General features: G+C 47.2%; 1 protein-coding gene across 1 annotated transcript in view; it reads left to right on the forward strand.

Annotated features, from left to right (window-relative positions):
- ncor1 (nuclear receptor corepressor 1) overlaps positions 1–19,286 on the forward strand; it is a 258,729-nt gene that overhangs the window by 159,966 nt on the left and 79,477 nt on the right. Inside the window, exons 25-34 of the mRNA XM_070857984.1 lie at positions 648–752; positions 2,178–2,278; positions 4,579–4,750; positions 9,175–9,315; positions 9,862–9,942; positions 10,393–10,634; positions 13,956–14,304; positions 14,512–14,733; positions 17,150–17,359; positions 17,446–17,586. Of these exons, the coding sequence (XP_070714085.1) occupies positions 648–752; positions 2,178–2,278; positions 4,579–4,750; positions 9,175–9,315; positions 9,862–9,942; positions 10,393–10,634; positions 13,956–14,304; positions 14,512–14,733; positions 17,150–17,359; positions 17,446–17,586 (1,764 nt within the window). The remainder of the gene's footprint in view (positions 1–647; positions 753–2,177; positions 2,279–4,578; positions 4,751–9,174; positions 9,316–9,861; positions 9,943–10,392; positions 10,635–13,955; positions 14,305–14,511; positions 14,734–17,149; positions 17,360–17,445; positions 17,587–19,286) is intronic.

Raw genomic sequence — 19,286 nt, forward strand, 5'->3', positions numbered from 1 at the left:
TGCACTGGGTGCCGGTCTGTTCTAACTAACCTGTACTCACTACACTGTGTGTCGGCCTGTTCTAACTAACCTGTACTCACTACACTGGGTGTCGGTCTGTTCTCACTAACCTGTACTCACTACACTGGGTGCCGGTCTGTTCTAACTAACCTGTACTCACTACACTGGGTGTCGGTCTGTTCTCACTAACCTGTACTCACTACACTGGGTGCCGGTCTGTTCTAACTAACCTGTACTCACTACACTGGGTGTCGGTCTGTTCTAACTAACCTGTACTCACTGCACTGGGTGCCGGTCTGTTCTAACTAACGGCACTGATTGATGGCCCTTTTGATAAGTTATCTCTCAGCAGACATGACTCATTAAGCAATGTTTCAGTTGAAGTTTCTTGAGGTGTTGTACATTTTAGTCTCTTGATTCTTGAATGGGGTCTGTGGAAATTGAGATAGTCATTGCTCTATTGACCTCCCTTTTTGCACCCCAGCTTTTCGAGACAGTTTCCTTTCATTTGGGAGCCCAGGGGATCACTGTGATGTTTTGAAGAGGAAGACTGGTGATTGGAGGACATTACTGGGAGGAGACGAGCCCAAGGAAGAGTGCAAGGACGTGTAATAAAATTAAAATAAGCTTTGTATTTGATGTTCCAGGTCCTTTACAGTTTATTAAACAAGAGGAGCTGTCTCCCAGAGGCCACAATCCCCAGCCAGAGGGCCTGCTGTCCAGAGCTGCCTATGAGACAAACGTGGTCAGAGGTAAGAGGACAATAAAGAGATCTGCGGGTCTCAGTTTCTGAGAACACAGCGGCCTCTTTATGGTAGCAATGGCAACACGAGGCCAGGAGAGGTCAGCAGAGAGCTGTGTTGGAGGCACTGGCACTGACTGGAAACTACTCCAGCTGTATTTGCAGCAGTGGTTCAGTTGTCACCATTTCTACAGCCTGTATCGGGATCGAGAGTGCTGCATGATGGTTCAGACTTGGCCTGTATCAGCAGCTTGTGGCAGAGTCAAAGAGCCCGGTCTGAGTTTATTTTCACCTTGCGATGATTGCGAATACACATTTGAAACCTGATATTCAGGAGAAAACAGGATTCATCTGTGTGACGCAGTAACTGTGTGTGACATCATAGCCGGGGCGTCCCCGTGTGTGACATCATAGCCGAGGCGTCCCCGTGTGTGACATCATAGCCGGGGCGTCTCCGTGTGTGACATCATAGCTGGGGCGTCCCCGTGTGTGACATCATAGCTGGGGCGTCCCCGTGTGTGACATCATAGCTGGGGCGTCCCCGCGTGTGACATCATAGCCGGGGCGCCCCCGCGTGTGAAATCATAGCCGGGGCGTCCCCGCGTGTGACATCATAGCCGGGGCGTCCCCGCGTGTGACATCATAGCCGGGACGTCCCTCTGTGTGACATCATAACCGGGATGTCCCTGTGTGTGACCCAGTAGCTAAAATATTTTTGCATGCTTTAAAGTGTTCTGTTTGGATTTGCAGTGGTGCCATGAGATTCCCATTGGCGATGCTGTGGATCCGACAGTAATTGGGATTAGGGACGTGTTGGTGCGAAGGAGGTGGTACTGCAAAACCAGGAGAGGGCGCCAGAGCTTCAACTTGTTTTTGAATTCTCTCGGCCCAGAATGTCAATAGTTTAAATAGAAATTCTTATAACAGTGATGATCAATACTCATGTCCTCTTGTCCTACTGCTGGAAGCTTTGTGTAACTGTACGTCCAAAATACCTTGTTTGTAACATCCCAGGGTTTTCAAACTCCCCGGGGGGTGCACTGCCACCTCGTGATGGGTTGGTTTTGGGAACATTATCCGGATGATGGGCTTCAAAGTAAGCGCATTGGATGATGGGTCCAACTAGAAACTGCATGCACAGAGAGGTTGGCCGTTAGTTACGTGCTTTGCTGCCCTGTGGTAATATGAAGTAAATGTGGCTGTACTCCGCAGTTTAGAGAGACAGGTAGTGAAGCCTGTGACTAACCGTGAATGTTACTCTTTCAATGAGGTTGGGTTCCCTTTAGGTACTTAATGAAGGATTTCATGAACATGTTTCACAGCTTTACACTGTGCTGCAATGCACTGTTTGCCACGTAGTTTGACTGAGATGGCACGGTAACACAGTGCAATAATAAGGGAGGAGAGACTGACTTTGAACCTTCTCTTTCTACAGGTGGTCAAATGTCAACTATCCAGGAGGCAGGTGTAGCACGAGGCAGCCCAGCAGGCAAGGTTTCTGCAGAACCACCTTCCTATCGAGGTTCCATCACTCAGGTATCTACCTTCGTCTCCCCAATATTCGCTATTTAAAGCTTCTACTTAAAGTGGCCCATACAGACTGGCTGAAAGCTACATGTAGCAATGCCTTTGCACGAAGTTGGTGCACTGAGATCTGAGCTTACTCTTGTACATGTTATTAATAAGAACATAAGAAATAGGAGCAGGAGCAGGCCATACGACCCCTCGAGCCTGCTCCACCATTTAATACGATCACGGCTGATACGATCATGGACTCAGGTCCACTTCCCCGCCCGCTCCCCATAATCCCTTATCGGTTAAGAAGCTGTCTATCTCTGTCATAAATTATACAATGTCCCGGCTTCCACAGCTCTCTGAGGCAGCGAATTCCACAGATTTACAACCCTCTGAGAAGAAATTTCTCCTCATCTGTTTTAAATGGGTGGCCCCTTATTCTAAGATCATGCCCTCTAGTTCTAGTCTACCCCATCAGTGGAAACATCCTCTTTGCATCCACCTTGTCGAGCCCCCTCATAATCTTTTACGTTTCGATAAGATCACCTCTCATTCTTCTGAACTCCAATGAGTAGAGGCCCAACCTACTCAAAACTCAAAACCAATGAGTCAATCCCCTCATCTCCAGAATCAACCTAGTGAACCTTCTCTGAACTGCCTCCAAAGTAAGTATATCCTTTCGTAAATATGGAAACCAAAACTGTACGCAGTATTCCAGGTGTGGTATCACCAATACCCTGTATAACTGTAGCAAGACTTCCCTGCTTTTATACTCCATCCCCTTTGCAATAAAGGCCAAGATTCCATTGACCTTCCTGATCACTTGCTGTACCTGCATACTAACCTTTTGTGTTTCATGCACAAGTACCCCCAGGTCCCGCTGTACTGCAGCACTTTGCAATCTTTCTCCATTTAAATAATAACTTGCTCTTTGATTTTTTTTTTCTGCCAAAGTGCATGACCTCACATTTTCCCACATTATACTCCATCTGCCAAATGTTTGCCCACTCACTCAGCCTGTCTATGTCCCTTTGCAGATTTTTTGTGTCCTCACAATTTGCTTTCCCACCCATCTTTGTATCATCAGCAAACTTGGCTACATTACACTCAGTCCCTTCATCCAAGTCATTAATATAGATTGTAAATAGTTGGGGTCCCAGCACTGATCCCTGCGGTACCCCACTGGTTACTGATTGCCAACCCAAGAATGAACCATTTATCCCGACTCTGTTTTCTATTAGTCAGCCATTCTAATGCTAATATATCCATGCTAATATATTACCCTCAACCCCGTGAACTTTTATCTTGTGCAGTAACCTTTTATGTGGCACCTTGTCAAATGCCTTCTGGAAGTCCAAATACACCACATCCACTGGTTCCCCTTTATCCACCCTGTACGTTACATCTTCAAAGAATTCCAGCAAGTTTGTCAAACATGACTTCACCTTCATAAATCCATGCTGACTCTGCCTGACTGAATTTTGCTTTTCCAAATGTCCTGCTACTGCTTCTTTAATAATGAACTCCAACATTTTCCCAACCACAGATGTTACTAACTGGTCTATAGTTTCCTGCTTTTTGTCTGCCTCCTTTTTTAAATAAGGGCGTTACATTTGCAGTTTTCCCAATTTCCCTCTTGACACACTCCGGTGACCCTATGTTAGCTGCTCAGAGGCTGGTATTTTTTTATTAGTATACGGAAACCAAATATAATACTAGTAGGTCAACAAAGACAGAATGCAAAATTCTGGATCCTATACTTGTGTTCTAACCACAAAATGACAGAAACCTGGTGATCTCACGACCCACAGAAGCCAGACTAGCAACCTAGAGATCATGAATGCAATAATTCCACGGTAACTTGTGAAATTAAATTGAATAGTCTGGTAATTTGTGGGCAGATTATCTGTGCCCAGGTGGCAGTGCCAGACTGGAGTGGTGGAGATATATCCGCTGTCCAAATCCAGTCTCTGCTAACGTCCATTCTTTCGGTTTGTGTCAGTGGAGACGCCTTGCTCACTCGGGGCTGGAGCGGTACACGGAGCATCAGGGTTGCAGGGAGTGGGAATCCTGTGCTGCTCCCGAAACATTCCTTCTGGGGGATGGGAAGTGCATGTCCTGGATCTTTGTCTCCCTGGCAGGTGTAATGAGAATGACTTGGAAACAGACTGTGCTCGCCCGGTAAAGCTCATTCGACATCAGCGCAGACTGCAGGACCCCAGCTTCAGCTCAAATCCTGGAATGCTGAAAGGAGCTGCTGATTGTAACTCGGAGAGAAGAAAGTCAAGTGGGAATAAAATGGGAGTGTGTTTTGTTTGCAGGGCACTCCAGGCCTGTCACAACAGGGCATTGCTGCAGATACGCTATTGAAGGGTGCAATCAGCAAACTGGCCACCGAGGAATCGGGCAGTCCTGAGCAGTCCCGGGAGGAGGCAATGTCAAAAGGCCATGTCATCTATGAGAGTAAGAGTGGCCACATACTGTCGTATGATAGTAAGTTCACAACTTCTCAATTCTTCATGGTACTTTCTGCAAAAGTTTCTAAACTGTGTCGTGACAGCCTCAAAACTCTTCCTCCCCCACACTCAGCTCCTTTAGATTAAAGTCAGTATATTTTGGTAAGAAAATTAAGGAGGTCACTTATTACTTGGAAAATAAGAATCTGAATGGTGTAGAAGAGCATTGGGATCTCGGAGTACAAGTACACAAATCATTAAAAATAGCGACAGGTTAACAAGGCCGTAAAAAGCAAACCAAGAACTAGGGGTTATTTCTAGGGGGATAGAATTGAAAAGTAGGGAAGTTATGTTAAACCTGTATCGAACCTTGGTTAGACCACACGGAGCACTGCGTACAGTTCTGGTCACCATATTATAAAAAGGATATAGAGGCACTGGAGAGGGTGCGGAGAAGATTTACAAGGATGATACCAGAAATGCGAGGGTATACATATCAGGGAAGGGTGAACAGGCTGGGTCTCTTTTCTCGTGAAAAAAGGCTGAAGGGTGACCTAATAGAGGTCTTTAAAATTCTGAAAGGTTTTGCTAGAGTGGATACAGAGAGAGTGTTTCCACTTGTGGGGAAGAGCATAACTAGAGGCCATCAATATAAGACAGTCACCCAGAAATCAAATAAGGAATTCAGAAGAAGTATCTTTACCCAGAGAGCGGTAAGAATGTGGAACTTGCTGCCACAGGGAGGGGTTGAGGCGAATAGTATCGATGTATTTAAGGGGAGGCTGGACAAGCGTATGGGGGAGAAGGGAATAGAGGGTTATGCTGATAGATTTACATAGAAACATAGAAAATAGAAGCAGTAGTAGGCCATTCGGCCCTTCGAGTCTGCACCACCATTCAATATGATCATGGTTGATCCTCTAGCTCAACACCATATTCCCACTTTTTCCCCATACCCCTTGATGACTTTTGTGTCTAGAAATCTTTCTATCTCCCTCTTAAATATATTCAGTGACTTGGCCTCCACAGCCTTCTGTGGTAGAGAATTCCACAGGTTCACCACCCTCTGAATGAAGAAATTTCTCCTCATCTCAGTCCTAAATTTCCTACCCCGTATCCTGAGACTGTGGCCCCTTGTTCTAGACTTCCCAGCCCAGGGAAACATCCTCCCCGCATCCAGTCTATCCAACCCAGTCAGAATTTTATACATTTCAATGAGATCCCCTCTCATTCTTCTAAACTCTAGTGAATGCAGGCCCAGTCGACCCAATCTCTCCTCATACGACAGTCCTGCCATCTCAGGAATCAGTCTGGTGAACCTTCGCTGCACTCCCTCTATGGCAAGTATATCCTTTCTTAGGTAAGGAGACCAAAACTGCACACAATACTCCAGGTGCGGTCTCACCAAGGCCCTGTATAACTGCAGTAAGACATCCTTGCTCCTGTACTCAAATCCTCTTGCACTGAAGGCCAACATACCATTTGCCTTCCGAACTGCTTCCTGCACCTGCATGTTTGTTTTCAATGACTGGTGTACAAGGACACCCAGGTCCCTCTGTATATCGACATTTCCCAAGCCATCACCATTTAAATAATACTTTGTCTTTATGTTTTTCCTACCAAAGTGGATAACTTCACATTTATCCACGTTATACTGCATCTGCCATGTGTTTGCCCACTCACTCAACCGATCTAAATCGCCTTGCAGCGTCTTTGCATCCTCCTCAACTCACAAGGAGAGAGAGAGAATGAATTTAGATGAGGAAAGACAGGAGGAGGCTCGAGTGGAGCATAAACGCCGGCATGGACTGGTTGGGCCGTATCGTGTGTGTGTGTGTGTGTGTGTGCGAGCGCGTGTGTGTGTGTGTGCGAGCGCGTGTGTGTGTGTGTGCGAGCGTGTGTGTGTGTGCGAGCGCGCGTGTGTGTGTGTGCGAGCGTGCGTGTGTGTGTGTGCGAGCGCGAGTGTGTGTTTGTGTGTGCGAGCTCGTGTGTGCGTGCGTGTGTGTGCGAGCACGTGTGTGTGCGAGCGCGTGCGTGCGTGTGTGTGCGAGCGTGTGTGTGCGAGTGTGTGTGTGTGCGAGCGTGTGTGTGTGTGAGCGTGTGTGTGAGCGTGTGTGTGAGCGTGTGTGTGAGCGTGTATGTGAGCGTGTGTGTGAGCGTGTGTGCGAGCGTGTGTGCGAGCGTGTGTGCGAGCGTGTGTGCGAGTGTGTGTGTGTGTGTGTGCGCGCGAGCGTGTGTGTGCGAGCTTGTGTGTGTGTGCGAGCGTGTGTGTGTGTGCGAGCGTGTGTGTGCGAGCGAATGTGTGTGTGCAAGCGCGTGTGTGTGCGAGCGCGTGTGTGTGCGAGCGTGTGTGTGTGTGCAAGCGTGTGTGTGTGTGTAAGCGCATGTGTGTGTGCGCGCGAGCGCGCGTGTGTGTGCGAGCGTGTGTGTGTGTGTGCGAGCGCGCGTGTGTGTGTGTGTGCGAGCGTATGTGTGTGCGTGTGTGTGTGCGTGAGCGTGTGTGTGCGAGCGTGTGTGTACATTTCTCCGCGCACGTCTCCTGTTTCTAGATTACCGCGAGGTGCTGGAGAGAGGTGGCAACAAGTGTAAAGCTCCCTCTGGTGGGCTTTGAAAGGTAGCATCCTTTAATATGTGATACCTGTAGTACAGTGAAGGAGAGCTCAGAGGAGGAATTGCAGATCTCCTTGATAGCTCAGTGAGTAAAGACGTTTAAAATATTGAAGATCTTGTGTCTGTGTGTGTCCGTCTGTCTGTCTGTCTGAGTGTCTCTGTGTTTCTGTATTTGTGTGTCTGTGTACGTGTCTTTCTGTGTGTTTCTTTATTTGCGTATCCATCGGTGTAAGTGTCTGTCTGTGTAAGTGTCTGTGTGTTTCTGTATTTGTGTGTCTGTCTCTGTCTGTGTAAGTATCTCTGTGTATGTTTGTCTGTCTGTGTATGTGAGTGTCTCTGTATTTGTGCGTCTCTATGTGTCTCTCTGTATTTGTGTATGTGTGTCTCTCTGTATTTGTGTCTCTGTATTTGTGTGTCCGTCTGTGTGTGTGTGTCTGTCTGTGTGTGTGTGTGTCTGTCTATGTACATGTCTCTGTCCGTCTGTGTGTCTCTGTCTGTCTGTGTGTACATGTCACTGTCCATCTGTGTGTCTCTGTCTGTCTGTGTATGTGTCTCTGTCCACCTATGTGTGTGTGTGTGTCTGTGTACGTGTCTATGTACGTGTCTCTTTCCGTCTGTGTCTGTGTACGTTTCTCTGTCTACCTGTGTACATGTCTCTGTCTGTCTGTGTACGTGTCTCTGTCTATGTACGTGTCTGTCCGTGTGTGTCTGTGTCTGTCTGTGTACGTGTCTCTGTCTGTGTACATATCTCTGTCCGTCTGTGTCTGTCTGTCACTGTGTACTTGTCTCTGTCCGTCTGTGTGTCTGTCTGTGTATGTGTCTGTCTATGTACGTGTCTCTGTCCGTCCATCTCTGTCCGTCCATCTCTGTCTGTCTGTGGACATGTCTCTATCCATCTGTGTGTGTGTCTCTGTCTGTGTGTGTGTCTCTGTCTGTGTGTGTGTCTCTCTGTCTGTGTGTGTGTCTCTCTGTCTGTGTGTGTGTGTGTCTCTGTCTGTCTGTGTACATGTCTCTGTCTGTCTGTGTGTGTGTCTCTGTCTGTCTGTGTGTGTGTCTCTGTCTGTCTGTGTGTGTGTCTCTGTCTGTCTGTGTACGTGTCTCTGTCTGTCTGTGTACGTGTCTCTGCCTATCCTTACTTATAAACTCTAGCAATTCCCCGACAACAGATGTTAAGCTAACTGGTCTATAATTGCCTGGTTTCCCCACCTCACCATTCTTAAGCCTAACCTTAACACTTGATGGAGTTTTGTATTTACCCACCAGCTTTGTCACATGTCTGTTTACATCAGAGACTCGTTCTTGATGCTCCACTCCCATTGGTTACTCGCTCCAGACTGACGCTCCACTCCCATTGGTTACTCGCTCCAGACTGACGCTCCACTCCCATTGGTTACTCGCTCCAGACTGACGCTCCACTCCCATTGGTTACTCGCTCCAGACTGACGCTCCACTCCCATTGGTTACTCGCTCCAGACTGACGCTCCACTCCCATTGGTTACTCGCTCCAGACTGACGCTCCACTCCCATTGGTTACTCGCTCCAGACTGACGCTCCACTCCCATTGGTTACTCGCTCCAGACTGACGCTCCGTGCCCATTGGGTATTCGCTCACTCCTGTCTGCCTAATTCACTGATTCAGGTGGTTATTCCTCTTAACCAATGCCAAGTAAAGCTGATTAATTCATCGCTTTGCTGTCAGTGGGATCTTACTGTGTACAAAATGTTTGCAAATATAAGCCACGGTATGTCAGAGTAATTCATTCTATGTAGAACTGTTTCTGAGATATGATAAGGCACTGACCTGCGAATCTTTATCTTGCTTTCACCTGTCCTTATTCTTCATGCCACCAGCTATAAAGAACGTACGCGAGGGTACCAGGAGTCCCAGAACGGGCCATGAGCTCCACGGGGTGAAGCGGACCTATGACCTCATGGAGAGTGGGTTAAGTCGACTCCCAGTGCGCGAGTCCCCCGTGTCGGCACCATATGAAGGTACAACTGTGCGGGAGTCTGCCACTGGCAGTTTCCTTTCTGTTCATTCGTATAACGATATCCGGGATCTTGCAGTTGGAGCCACAGTGTCAGTCCCCAGGAACTAGTGTCAAAGGCTGAGGAGAACGAATACAGTGTGGCTCCAATGTGCCTCCAGCCTCCGAACAGCCATCTTGATGTGCTCATTTTCTCAGGCTCCCGGCACAGATTGTATCTTACAATTGTGTAGACGAGGTTTTAATCTTGCGATCGGAGGCCTGCTCCTTCAGAAAGAGAATGCGTTCCTGTTCAGGCACCTGCATTAACGGTGAGGAATCCCGACAGTCTGAACAGACTCCAGAGCTTTGCAGCTCAGCCGTACACACGTAATGGCTCAACATTCAGTACGATTGGCCTGTAGCTCTATACCTTTTGTTCATGATTTATTCCATGTTCTGAACTGTAGCCATTGAGAAATTGACTCATTGGCTGAGTGTCAGTAATAATGTAATAGCAGAAAATGCTATATACTAAGACTGAAAATAAACTCTTGTTTCCCTAATACAGGTCTCATCAGTCGTGCAAGGGAGAGCCCACATTTATCAGAATCAAAAGACAGGACGGTTCCATCGGGGTCAATAATGCAAGGTAAGACCAGTTTCTCCCCAGTTCCTGCCGGGCCCATTGATTCCAACCAGATCAGAGCACCTTGGGATATCTGGTTTTGGAGCTGGTCTGCATTATACCTTCTGAAACTGGACCAGGAACACACACTAGAGGTGGCAGGATCCCATCTTGAATATTTCTTTAATATATGTCCAATTATTGGGGATATTGTCCTCTGTTTGCTAATGTTATCAGATAGTGGCTGTGAGCATTAAGCAGAAAACCCCTTTATACACAAAATGCCATATTTGACATTTGATTTTCTAGCTTCTAACGTGTTCCTTACCACAGTTTAAAATACTGACCTCTTCATCCCACCAAATAATTCAGAGCTTTGTCTACCCACACAGTCCTTCCACTCTATGCCCCGGTCGGTCACTCAATGATCCATGCGATTTAAGTGTTCACTTGTTTGTGACGTTGTTCTGTTAGGTACACCAAGGGCTTCCAATGAGGCCTTTGAAGAAGGCATGAAGTACAGTAAGCAGATCAAACGGGAAAGCCCCCCACTGCGAACCTTTGAGGGCTCCATCACTAAAGGCAAACCGTACGAGGGAGTCACTACCATTAAAGAGATGGGTCGCTCAATCCACGAGATTCCAAGGCAAGAAAGTCACAAAACCCCAGAAATTGTACAGACCAGCCGATCGATTGTGGAAGGATCTATTTCTCAGGTATCACTTTCCTATCTGCAGCTTATCAAAGCCAACTTCCTATATTTATTATATATTTTAATAACAACTTGTATTTATATACCGCCTTTAGTAAAATGTAGTAAAATGTACCAAGGCACTTCACAGGAGTGTTATAAAACAACATTTGACACTGAGCACCACGTAAGGTGATATTAGGGCAGGTGACCAAAAGCTTGGTCAACGAGGTAGAGGTTTTAAAGAGCATCTTAAAGGAGGAGAGAAAGGCAGAGAGATTAAGGGAGCGAGTTCCAGAGCTTGGGGCCCAGGCAACAGACGGCACGACCACCGATGGTTGAGCGATTTATAATCAATGATGCTCAGTAGGGCAGAATTAGAGGAGTGCAGACATTGCAGGGGTGTGGGGCTGGAGGAGATTACAGAGATAGTGAGGGGCGAGGCCATGTAGGGATTTGAAGGATGAGAATTTTTAAATCGCAGCATTGCTTAACCAGCAGCCAATGTAGGTCAGCGAGCACAGGGGGTGATGGGTGAGCGGGACTTAGTGCGAGTTAGGACACGGGCAGCCAAGTTTTGGATCACCTCAAGTTTACGTGGGTAGAAAGTAGGAGGCCGGCCAGGAATGCGTTGGAATAGTCAAGTCTAGAGGTAACAACGGCGTGGATGAGGGCTTCAGCAGCAGATAAGCAGCAGGGGCGGAGATGAGTGATGTTACGGAGGTGGAAATACACGGTCTTAGTTATGGTGTGGATATGTGGTCGTAACCTCATTTCACGGTCAAATATGACCCTGATAAAGGTTGCAAACAGACTGGGTCAGCCTCAGACAGATGCTAGGGAGAGGGATAGAGTCGGTGGCGGGGACCGAAGATGATAGCTTCCGTCTTCCCAATGTTTAGTCGGAGGAAATTTCTGCTCATCTAGTAATGGATGTCGGACAAGCAGTCTGGCAATAGAATAAATGAATTTACATTAAAAGTATCTGTAACCTCCATTTGCTGATGACAGTCCTAGGACAGTTTAGTCACAGTGTCAGTGGGTAGCACTCCCGTTTCCGAGTCAGAAGGTTGTGGATTCCAGCCCACTACAGGACTACAGCTCATAATTTACACTCTCAGTGCATTACTGAGGAAGTGACATTAAAGCAAGGCCTTGTCTGCCCTCTTGGGTGAACAGTGCCTTCCCACAGCACTGTTGGAAGAAGAGCAGGGGAGTTCTCCCCGGGACCCTGGCCAATATTTATCCCTCAACCAAAAAACAGATTTACTCATCGTTACTTACACTGCAGTTTCTGGGACCTTTATGTGCACTAATTGGCCATGAAGCTCTTTGGGGGCGTTTTGAGGATGTGAAAGGTGCTAAATAAATGCAGGTTCTTAATGAAGGATGACTTTACTGGGGGGGGGAATGGGCCAGCGCCGGTTCTAGTTCCAGTCCCCTTTACTTGAGCTTCTCCAAGCATAGATTAAGATCCTAATAACTAACTCTATGGGCCCAAGTTTCCACACGATAAAAAACGGGCGCCCCTCCGAGCTGGGAGCCCGTTTTACGCGCCAAAAACGCGCGATTCTGGAGCGCCCTGAAGCTCCATGTCTGTCTGGCACGGCGCCCAGGGGGGCGGAGCCTACACTCGCGCCGATTTTGTAAGTGGGAAGGGACGGGTACTATTTAAATTCGTTTTTTTCCTGCCGGCAACCCTGCGCGTGCGCGTTGGAGCGTTCGCACATGCTCAGTGTGAAGGAAACATTGGCACTCGGCCATTTTTGTAGTTCTTTGCAGCTGTTTAATTTTTGAACATTTTTTAATAAAAGCACCTTGCCATCAGCACATCAGCACTGAGGCTTCCTGCAGCAGTGAGAAGGTGCAGGAAGCCTCAGAAAGTTGAGGCAGCCGTTTCCCTCCTCCTCCCCCCCCCCCCCCCCCCCCCCCCCGCGGGAACAAACGGATGCCTCCTCCCCCCCCCCCCCTCCTGCAGAATTCTCCCTGGCTGAAGCACTTTCACACAGGTAGGAAGATGGTTTATTTAATCTTTTCTTTGCTTATAAATTTTTATTCAGGTTGGATTTATTTGTGTAATATTTGTAGAAGTATAAATAAGGATTTATTATAGAATTTAATGACTTCCCTTCCCCCCCTCCCCCCCCCCTCGTTCTGGACGCCTAATTTGTAACCTGCGCCTGATTTTTTAATGTGTAGACAAGGTTTTTTCAGTTCTACAAAAATCTTCACTTGCTCCATTCTAAGTTAGTTTGGAGTACGTTTTCACTGTGGAAACTTTGAAATCAGGCGTCAGTGGCCGGACACGCCCCCTTTTGAAGAAAAAATTCTGTTCCAAAGTGGAACTGTTCTACCTGACTAGAACTGCAGAAAAAAAAATGTGGAGAATTGCGATTTCTAAGATAGTCCGTTCTCCACCAGTTGCCCCTAAAAATCAGGCGCAAATCATGTGGAAACTTGGGCCCTATACCTTTCGATCTTGGAAAACACTGTGCTGTGGGTTTGTTAGTTTGAGTGACACACACTGCAGGTTGAATTGAAGCGCAGGGCTCTGAGCATGAAATAGTCTGGGCAAAGGAGACTATTGGGAAACCAAAGGGAATTAATTGGGGGAAAAAAGCAAATTAAGGTGAAAGAGCAGATGCTGCAAGAGATGGTGTTGCTGGGTCAGCTGGCAAATGGCCCAGGAGCAAGTGAGCGAGCTGCTGTCAGTACTGCATCCAAGAGAATGGCAAACCGGACTCCTGTTTTCCCACCATAGCTCGTTGTTCATTACCCAGCTACAGGTCAGTGCAGAGACCTATAGTGGGACTGTTGTAAACTCACTCATCGAGGTTGATTGCTGAGATTGGTCAACAACCCTATATCATGCGACTACCTGGATGGTAGAAGGAGAAATAGATCAACCTGGGTCTATTTCGTCCCGCAGTTCTATGTTCCTATCTTCACAGACCCGGTTCCCAGGGGAGGTTCACTGTAGAAGGTCCTAACCTCATTTGAGTCCAGATTCTGGGTATTCTCTATTTTAAATCTTTAGCTAAGTTTGCGGGTATCCAATTAAATGACACGAGCAAATGCACAAGTTCGAGAGTACGGAGCGATCTCAGACCAGGACCTATTCTAACTTAGGTGGGATTTACCTCACTAAATGTCAGAACTCCTGTTAGACATGAGACTTCTTAGACTTTAAACTGTTCAGGAATGTTCGGTTTGTAAATTTAAAACCAATTTTTAAGACTTTGGAAAGCTTGGTTGATTTAGAATCATCACCATTGTAAACTAGTCAGGCGAAGTGCCCAGGTTTAAGGATCTGGAGTCTGAAGTGATTGAATGTGTGTTGTTATAGGGAACCCCAGTGAAGCACGAGAGCCAGTCTGCCATTAAACACGATGTAAAGTCTCTGATCACAGTGCCCAGCAAACACCCGCACCCCATGCACCAGCTGGAGATGATCTCAGGGGGAGTGAAAGTCGTGGAACGGAAGTATGAAGACATGAAGCCCACTGACCAGCTGCGAGCACGCCACAGCGCGGTGGTTAGCTCTGGGACCTCGGTTCTCCGGTCAACCATGCACGAAGCTTCAAAGTCCCAGCTGAGCCCTGGCCTGTATGAAGATCCCAATGCACGCAGGACTCCAGTAGGTTATCCTGGCTACATTCCCAGGGGCCCACCCATGGTCAGCAGACCACAAGAAGGTAAGCTGGTACGGCTTTCACAGGCCAATACATTTGGGAGTGGAGACAAGAAGGATATTCTGTCTGGTTATTTCTGAAACCAAATGTTGTACAAACAAGTAATGAAAGATTTATTTATATTCATCTGGAGGGTAAATGAACAAAGTGTAAAACGTGTAGTAAGATCTCGCCACTGGCCTGACGTGCCCTTGTGTCCTGTGACCACAGGTGTTATGACTTCAGGGAAGTCCACTGGCCACGAAAGGAAAACTACGCTGGTCCCAACACAGAGAGAGAACATGTCTGTTAAGTCCCCAGTCTCTGTGGTGGACCCATCTGCAACCCTCAGCCCGTACGACTCTCTCCATGGGCGAGGAAACCCTGAATACAGGAGCCACGTTCCTCACCCCTTTGAGCAGACGATGGCTTTCCACCGAGCATTAGACCCAGGTAAGGCCGTTTGAAGATGGGATCTGCAAAGTACCAGAGGATATTCCGCCATTGGGCCATATCCGCCCCTGTGGGTAATTTTATTGACTATCACCTCGGATGGATAATGGTCTACCGTGTGTACGATTATCCGCACTTTTGTGGTAAGTTTCTTTACATTCCTGAAAACACAGCACCACACAGAGAGATTCCACGGTAACATTGCCTCTAAATGGCATTTATGTCACCTATCCCGGCAATGTCAGGGTTTCAGTAGAAAGTGGCCAGCCCTTCCCTGGGCCATCAGCAGTCAGTAATTTCAACAGTTTGTTCCAATTGGATTATATATATGTAATCTCACCTGTTGATATATTCTTCTCTCAGTCCTGTCACTGCAGGTTGAAGTGTTGAGATATTAGTTCACTGGTTATTTGACTGCACAGTCATAGAAACATAGAAAATAAGTGCAGGAGTAGGCCTTTCTGCCCTTCGAGCCTGCACCACCATTCAATAAGATCATGGCTGATTATTTCATCTCAGTACCCCTTTCCTGCTTTCTCTCCAAACCCCGTGATCCCTTTAGCCGTAAGGGCCATATCTAACTCCCTCTTGAATATATCCAATCAACTGGCAACAACAACTCTCTGCTGCAGGGAATGCCACAGATTAACAACTCTCTGAGTGAAGAAGTTTCTCCTCATCTCAGTCCTAAATGGCTTACCCCTTATCCTTAGACTGTGTCCTCTGGTTCTGGACTCCCCCAACATCAGGAACATTCTTCTGCATCTAACCTGTCTAGTCCCGTCAGAATTTTATATGTTTCTATGAGATCCCCTCTCATCCTTCTAAATCCAGTGAATAAAGGCCCAGTTGATCCAGTCTCTCCTCATATGTCAGTCCTGCCATCCCGGGAATCAGTCTGGTGAACCTTCGCTGCACTCCCTCAATAGCAAGAACGTCCTTTCTCAGATTAGGAGACCAAAACTCTACACAATATTCCAGGGGAGGCCTCACTAAGGCTTGGGAGCACTGTATTTAATATTAACACTCAACAGCAGGTCTGGATTCGAAGATTCAAGTAGTTTTAATTTGCTTGCAAGGGAGGGTCAAATCTGCAGTTAACCTGTTGCTGAGATGACTTCACTTGCTCTCCCTGAACAAAGAAAACACAGGGTTTTTATACAATTCCTCAGCCCACAATGGCTGGACATTCAATACATGAGACATACATTGATTTGAATTCTCAAAAGCCTTGTCACTCAAAGTAAAGGTACAATCCTGACCACGCCTATCTGCAGTACTTTTCCACAAACCTCACTGTGTCCCAAAAGTTCATTAGTACATTGGAATGTTATCTTATCTCTCTTGCCTTGTCCAGGTGGAGTTTTTCCATTGTGTCACCTTTGACCCGATGTCCTGTTTAACGGCCCTCACCCCGGGCTTCCTGTGATTCAACAGTTTGGCCTCCTGTAATTGTCCTCAGGTTACAAGCGTTCTACCGCCACTAAAGGGCGTATCTGTTGGAGTCCCAATGGATCCCAGTATCCCTTGGGAGCACTGCCTATAAGCAGGCCTCCCACGCTGTGCCAGCACTCTGGAGTTAGAATAAAGAGGCTTAGGTCACACTTACTCACGTCGACAGTGCTCAGTTACATTGCCTTATTCAAAACATAACAATTGGCGATGAAGTAAAGAAACATGCAGAGAATGCAGAGAACTATTGGTATCCTGGGGAAATTCTCAGAAGGTGATGATTGGGAAGCCTTCGTGGAGCGACTTGACCAATACTTCGTTGCCAACGAGCTGGAAGGGAGTGCGAACGCTGCCAAACGAAGGGCGATCCTCCTCACTGTCTGTGGGGCAACATCCCATTGCCTCATGAAGAATCTTCATGCTCCAGTGATACCAAAAACCAAATCCTATGAAGAACTGTGTACGCTGGTCCGGGAGCACCTAAATCCGAAGGAGAGTGTTCTGATGGTAAGGTATGGATTTTACACATGTCAACGGTCTGAAGGCCAGGTGGTGGCGAGCTATGTTGCCGAATTAAGGCACCTTGCAGGACATTACAAGTTCAATGAATTCCTGGGGCAAATGCTAAGGGACTTTTTGTGCTTGGCATTGGCCATGAGGTTATCCTTCGCAAACTATTGACTGTTGAAATACCGATCCTGAGCAAAGCCATAACGATAGCCCAGGCATTTATGTCCACCAGCGATAACACCAAACAAATTTCGCAGCAAAAGATGCTTCGGCAAGTACTGTACACAAAGTAACATCACATCGAGATTTCTGATAGCTGCCCGGCCCCAGATCCTCCTGTGACAGGATTAATGGAACCAAAACAATGTAAATGACAGTGTGTGTTTTGGTCGGTGAACACGGACCCCTATGCTAACCTTGTTCTGATCTCCCTTGTTGCTTTTCCTTTCACCAGCAGCTGCAGCTTACCTGTTTCCCCGACAGCTTTCTCCTAATCCCAGTTACTCAAATCACTATCAGCTGTACGCAATGGAGAACACGCGACAGACCATCCTCAATGACTACATCACTTCCCAACAGATGCAAGTCATCACCAAGCCGGACGGCACCAGGGGAATGTCACCACGAGAGACTTTAGGCGTCCCCTATGCTGCCGGAGCCAGAGGTGGGGTCCTGTCTGTCTTTGTCTGTCTGCTCTTTAAATGTAGCTTTCTTTTGAACGCTGGACTAATGAAAGTGCCTGAATTACAGGAATAATCGACTTGGCGCAGATGCCACACACTATACTAGTGTCAGGTGGGAGCAGTACTCCTCCAATGGACAGGATAACCTACATCCCCGGTAACCAGGCCCCTTACGCGGGCAGGTACAACCACTCTCCTATATCACCAGGTAAGAATAGCTGTCTGGGACTGTAATGAGAGACATTTTTAACAGATTGTAGTTTATTTTAATATAAATTGAAATAGTAATGAGAGCGCTCTGTGGGCTTGTACATACTTATTGATCAACCGATCAGTAACATAGCTGTGTGGTGGCATGGGACGATAGTGAAACCCCATCATACTCAACCGAAAAACTGACCATTGTGCAGTGCTCCAAAGGGAAAATTGAGTGTTGAGTCTTGTTTAAATTGAGAGGGCCGCAACCCTTAGTCCAGGACACCACCGATCTTGAAAAGAGTAAAAGACAAGACTGTGTAAAGAGGGAGTAATGGTTAGGTAGCAACAGGCTATTACAAACCTGTAGATTGTAATAGGAAGAGAATATGGGGGAGGAGGAGGAGTTGCAGTTGGAGCAGGAGACCATCACTTTCTCACCTTCTGTCTCGAGGGGCCTGCTCCACCATCTACAAGGCTCAAGTCAGGAGTGTGCTGGAATATTCGCCAATCTTGGCTGGGTGCAGCTGTAACATCCCTCGACATCATCCAGAACAAAGCAGTTTCCTCAATCATTGCTCCTGATTCTATATCCATCTCTTCCACCAGCGGCGCAACTTAGCTGCAGATTGGATGATTTATAGGAAGCATTGCAGCAACTCACCATGGTTACTTCAACAGCACCTCCCTACCCCAATGGGCTCTGGCTGCACAGTCGATGAAAATGTTCAAGGTTGAGAGCGATAGGTTTTTGGGAATCGAGGGATACAGGGATCGGGTGGGAGTTGGGGTCGAAGATCAGCCATGATCTTATTAAATGGCGGAGCAGGCTCCAGGGGCCATATGGCCCACTCCTGCTCCTATTTCTTATGTTCACCTCCCAGTTCCCTTAAAGTCATACCCAATCCTGACTTAGACATATATTGCTGTTCCTTCATCATCACTGGGTCACAATCCTGGAACTCCCTCCCTAACAGCACTGTGGGAGCACCTTCACCACACGGACTGCAGCGGTTCAAGAAGGAGGCTCACCACCACCTTCTCGGGGCAATTAGGGATGGGCAATAAATGCCGGCTTTGCCAATGACGCCCACATCCCAAGAACAAAGACTTTTTTTTAAAGCTGTTTCCGATATCAGACCCAGTTACCGAGTGCTTGCTTTGCATTGTGAAGGAGTCAGTCTCTTATAGAGGGTATGGTGCAATCTCACAGGCGACCTGGGGCTAATTAAAGCATGAGGCAATGGCTGCGGATGAGCTGGAGTTTTCTATCATAATGAGCTTTCACTTCCCAGCTTAATTGGTTCAAGGTCCCAGATACCAGCAAATGAAGTTATGGCGACTACACATAGCTGGTGCAATGTCGCCCCACCCCCCACACAAACTGGGTAGCAGCCTCCCTGCACATTGCGTTAATCCTGTATCAAAAACCAGCGGGTAAATATATGGGGCGGGAATGGGACGGAGAGTTATTTAATAGTTAAAAATAGCGGACCAGATATTCACTGGGAACCATGGTTGCTGAGCTGGGACCATGGAAGTGTCACTGCACGGAAATGGAATTGGTCCTGGGTGAATAAAGTTGTTGGATGATTAGATGAGTATTCTAGTCTTTTGCCATATTATCTTAGAGCCAGAGAGAAACTTTGCAGAACCTAAAGTCAGAAGATTAGATAAATGAGGCAGAGTTCATGATGGGGCAGAGTGTACAGT

This window comes from Pristiophorus japonicus, chromosome 16 (assembly GCF_044704955.1).
Source record: "Pristiophorus japonicus isolate sPriJap1 chromosome 16, sPriJap1.hap1, whole genome shotgun sequence".
In the NCBI taxonomy this organism is placed as follows: Eukaryota; Metazoa; Chordata; class Chondrichthyes; family Pristiophoridae; genus Pristiophorus; species Pristiophorus japonicus.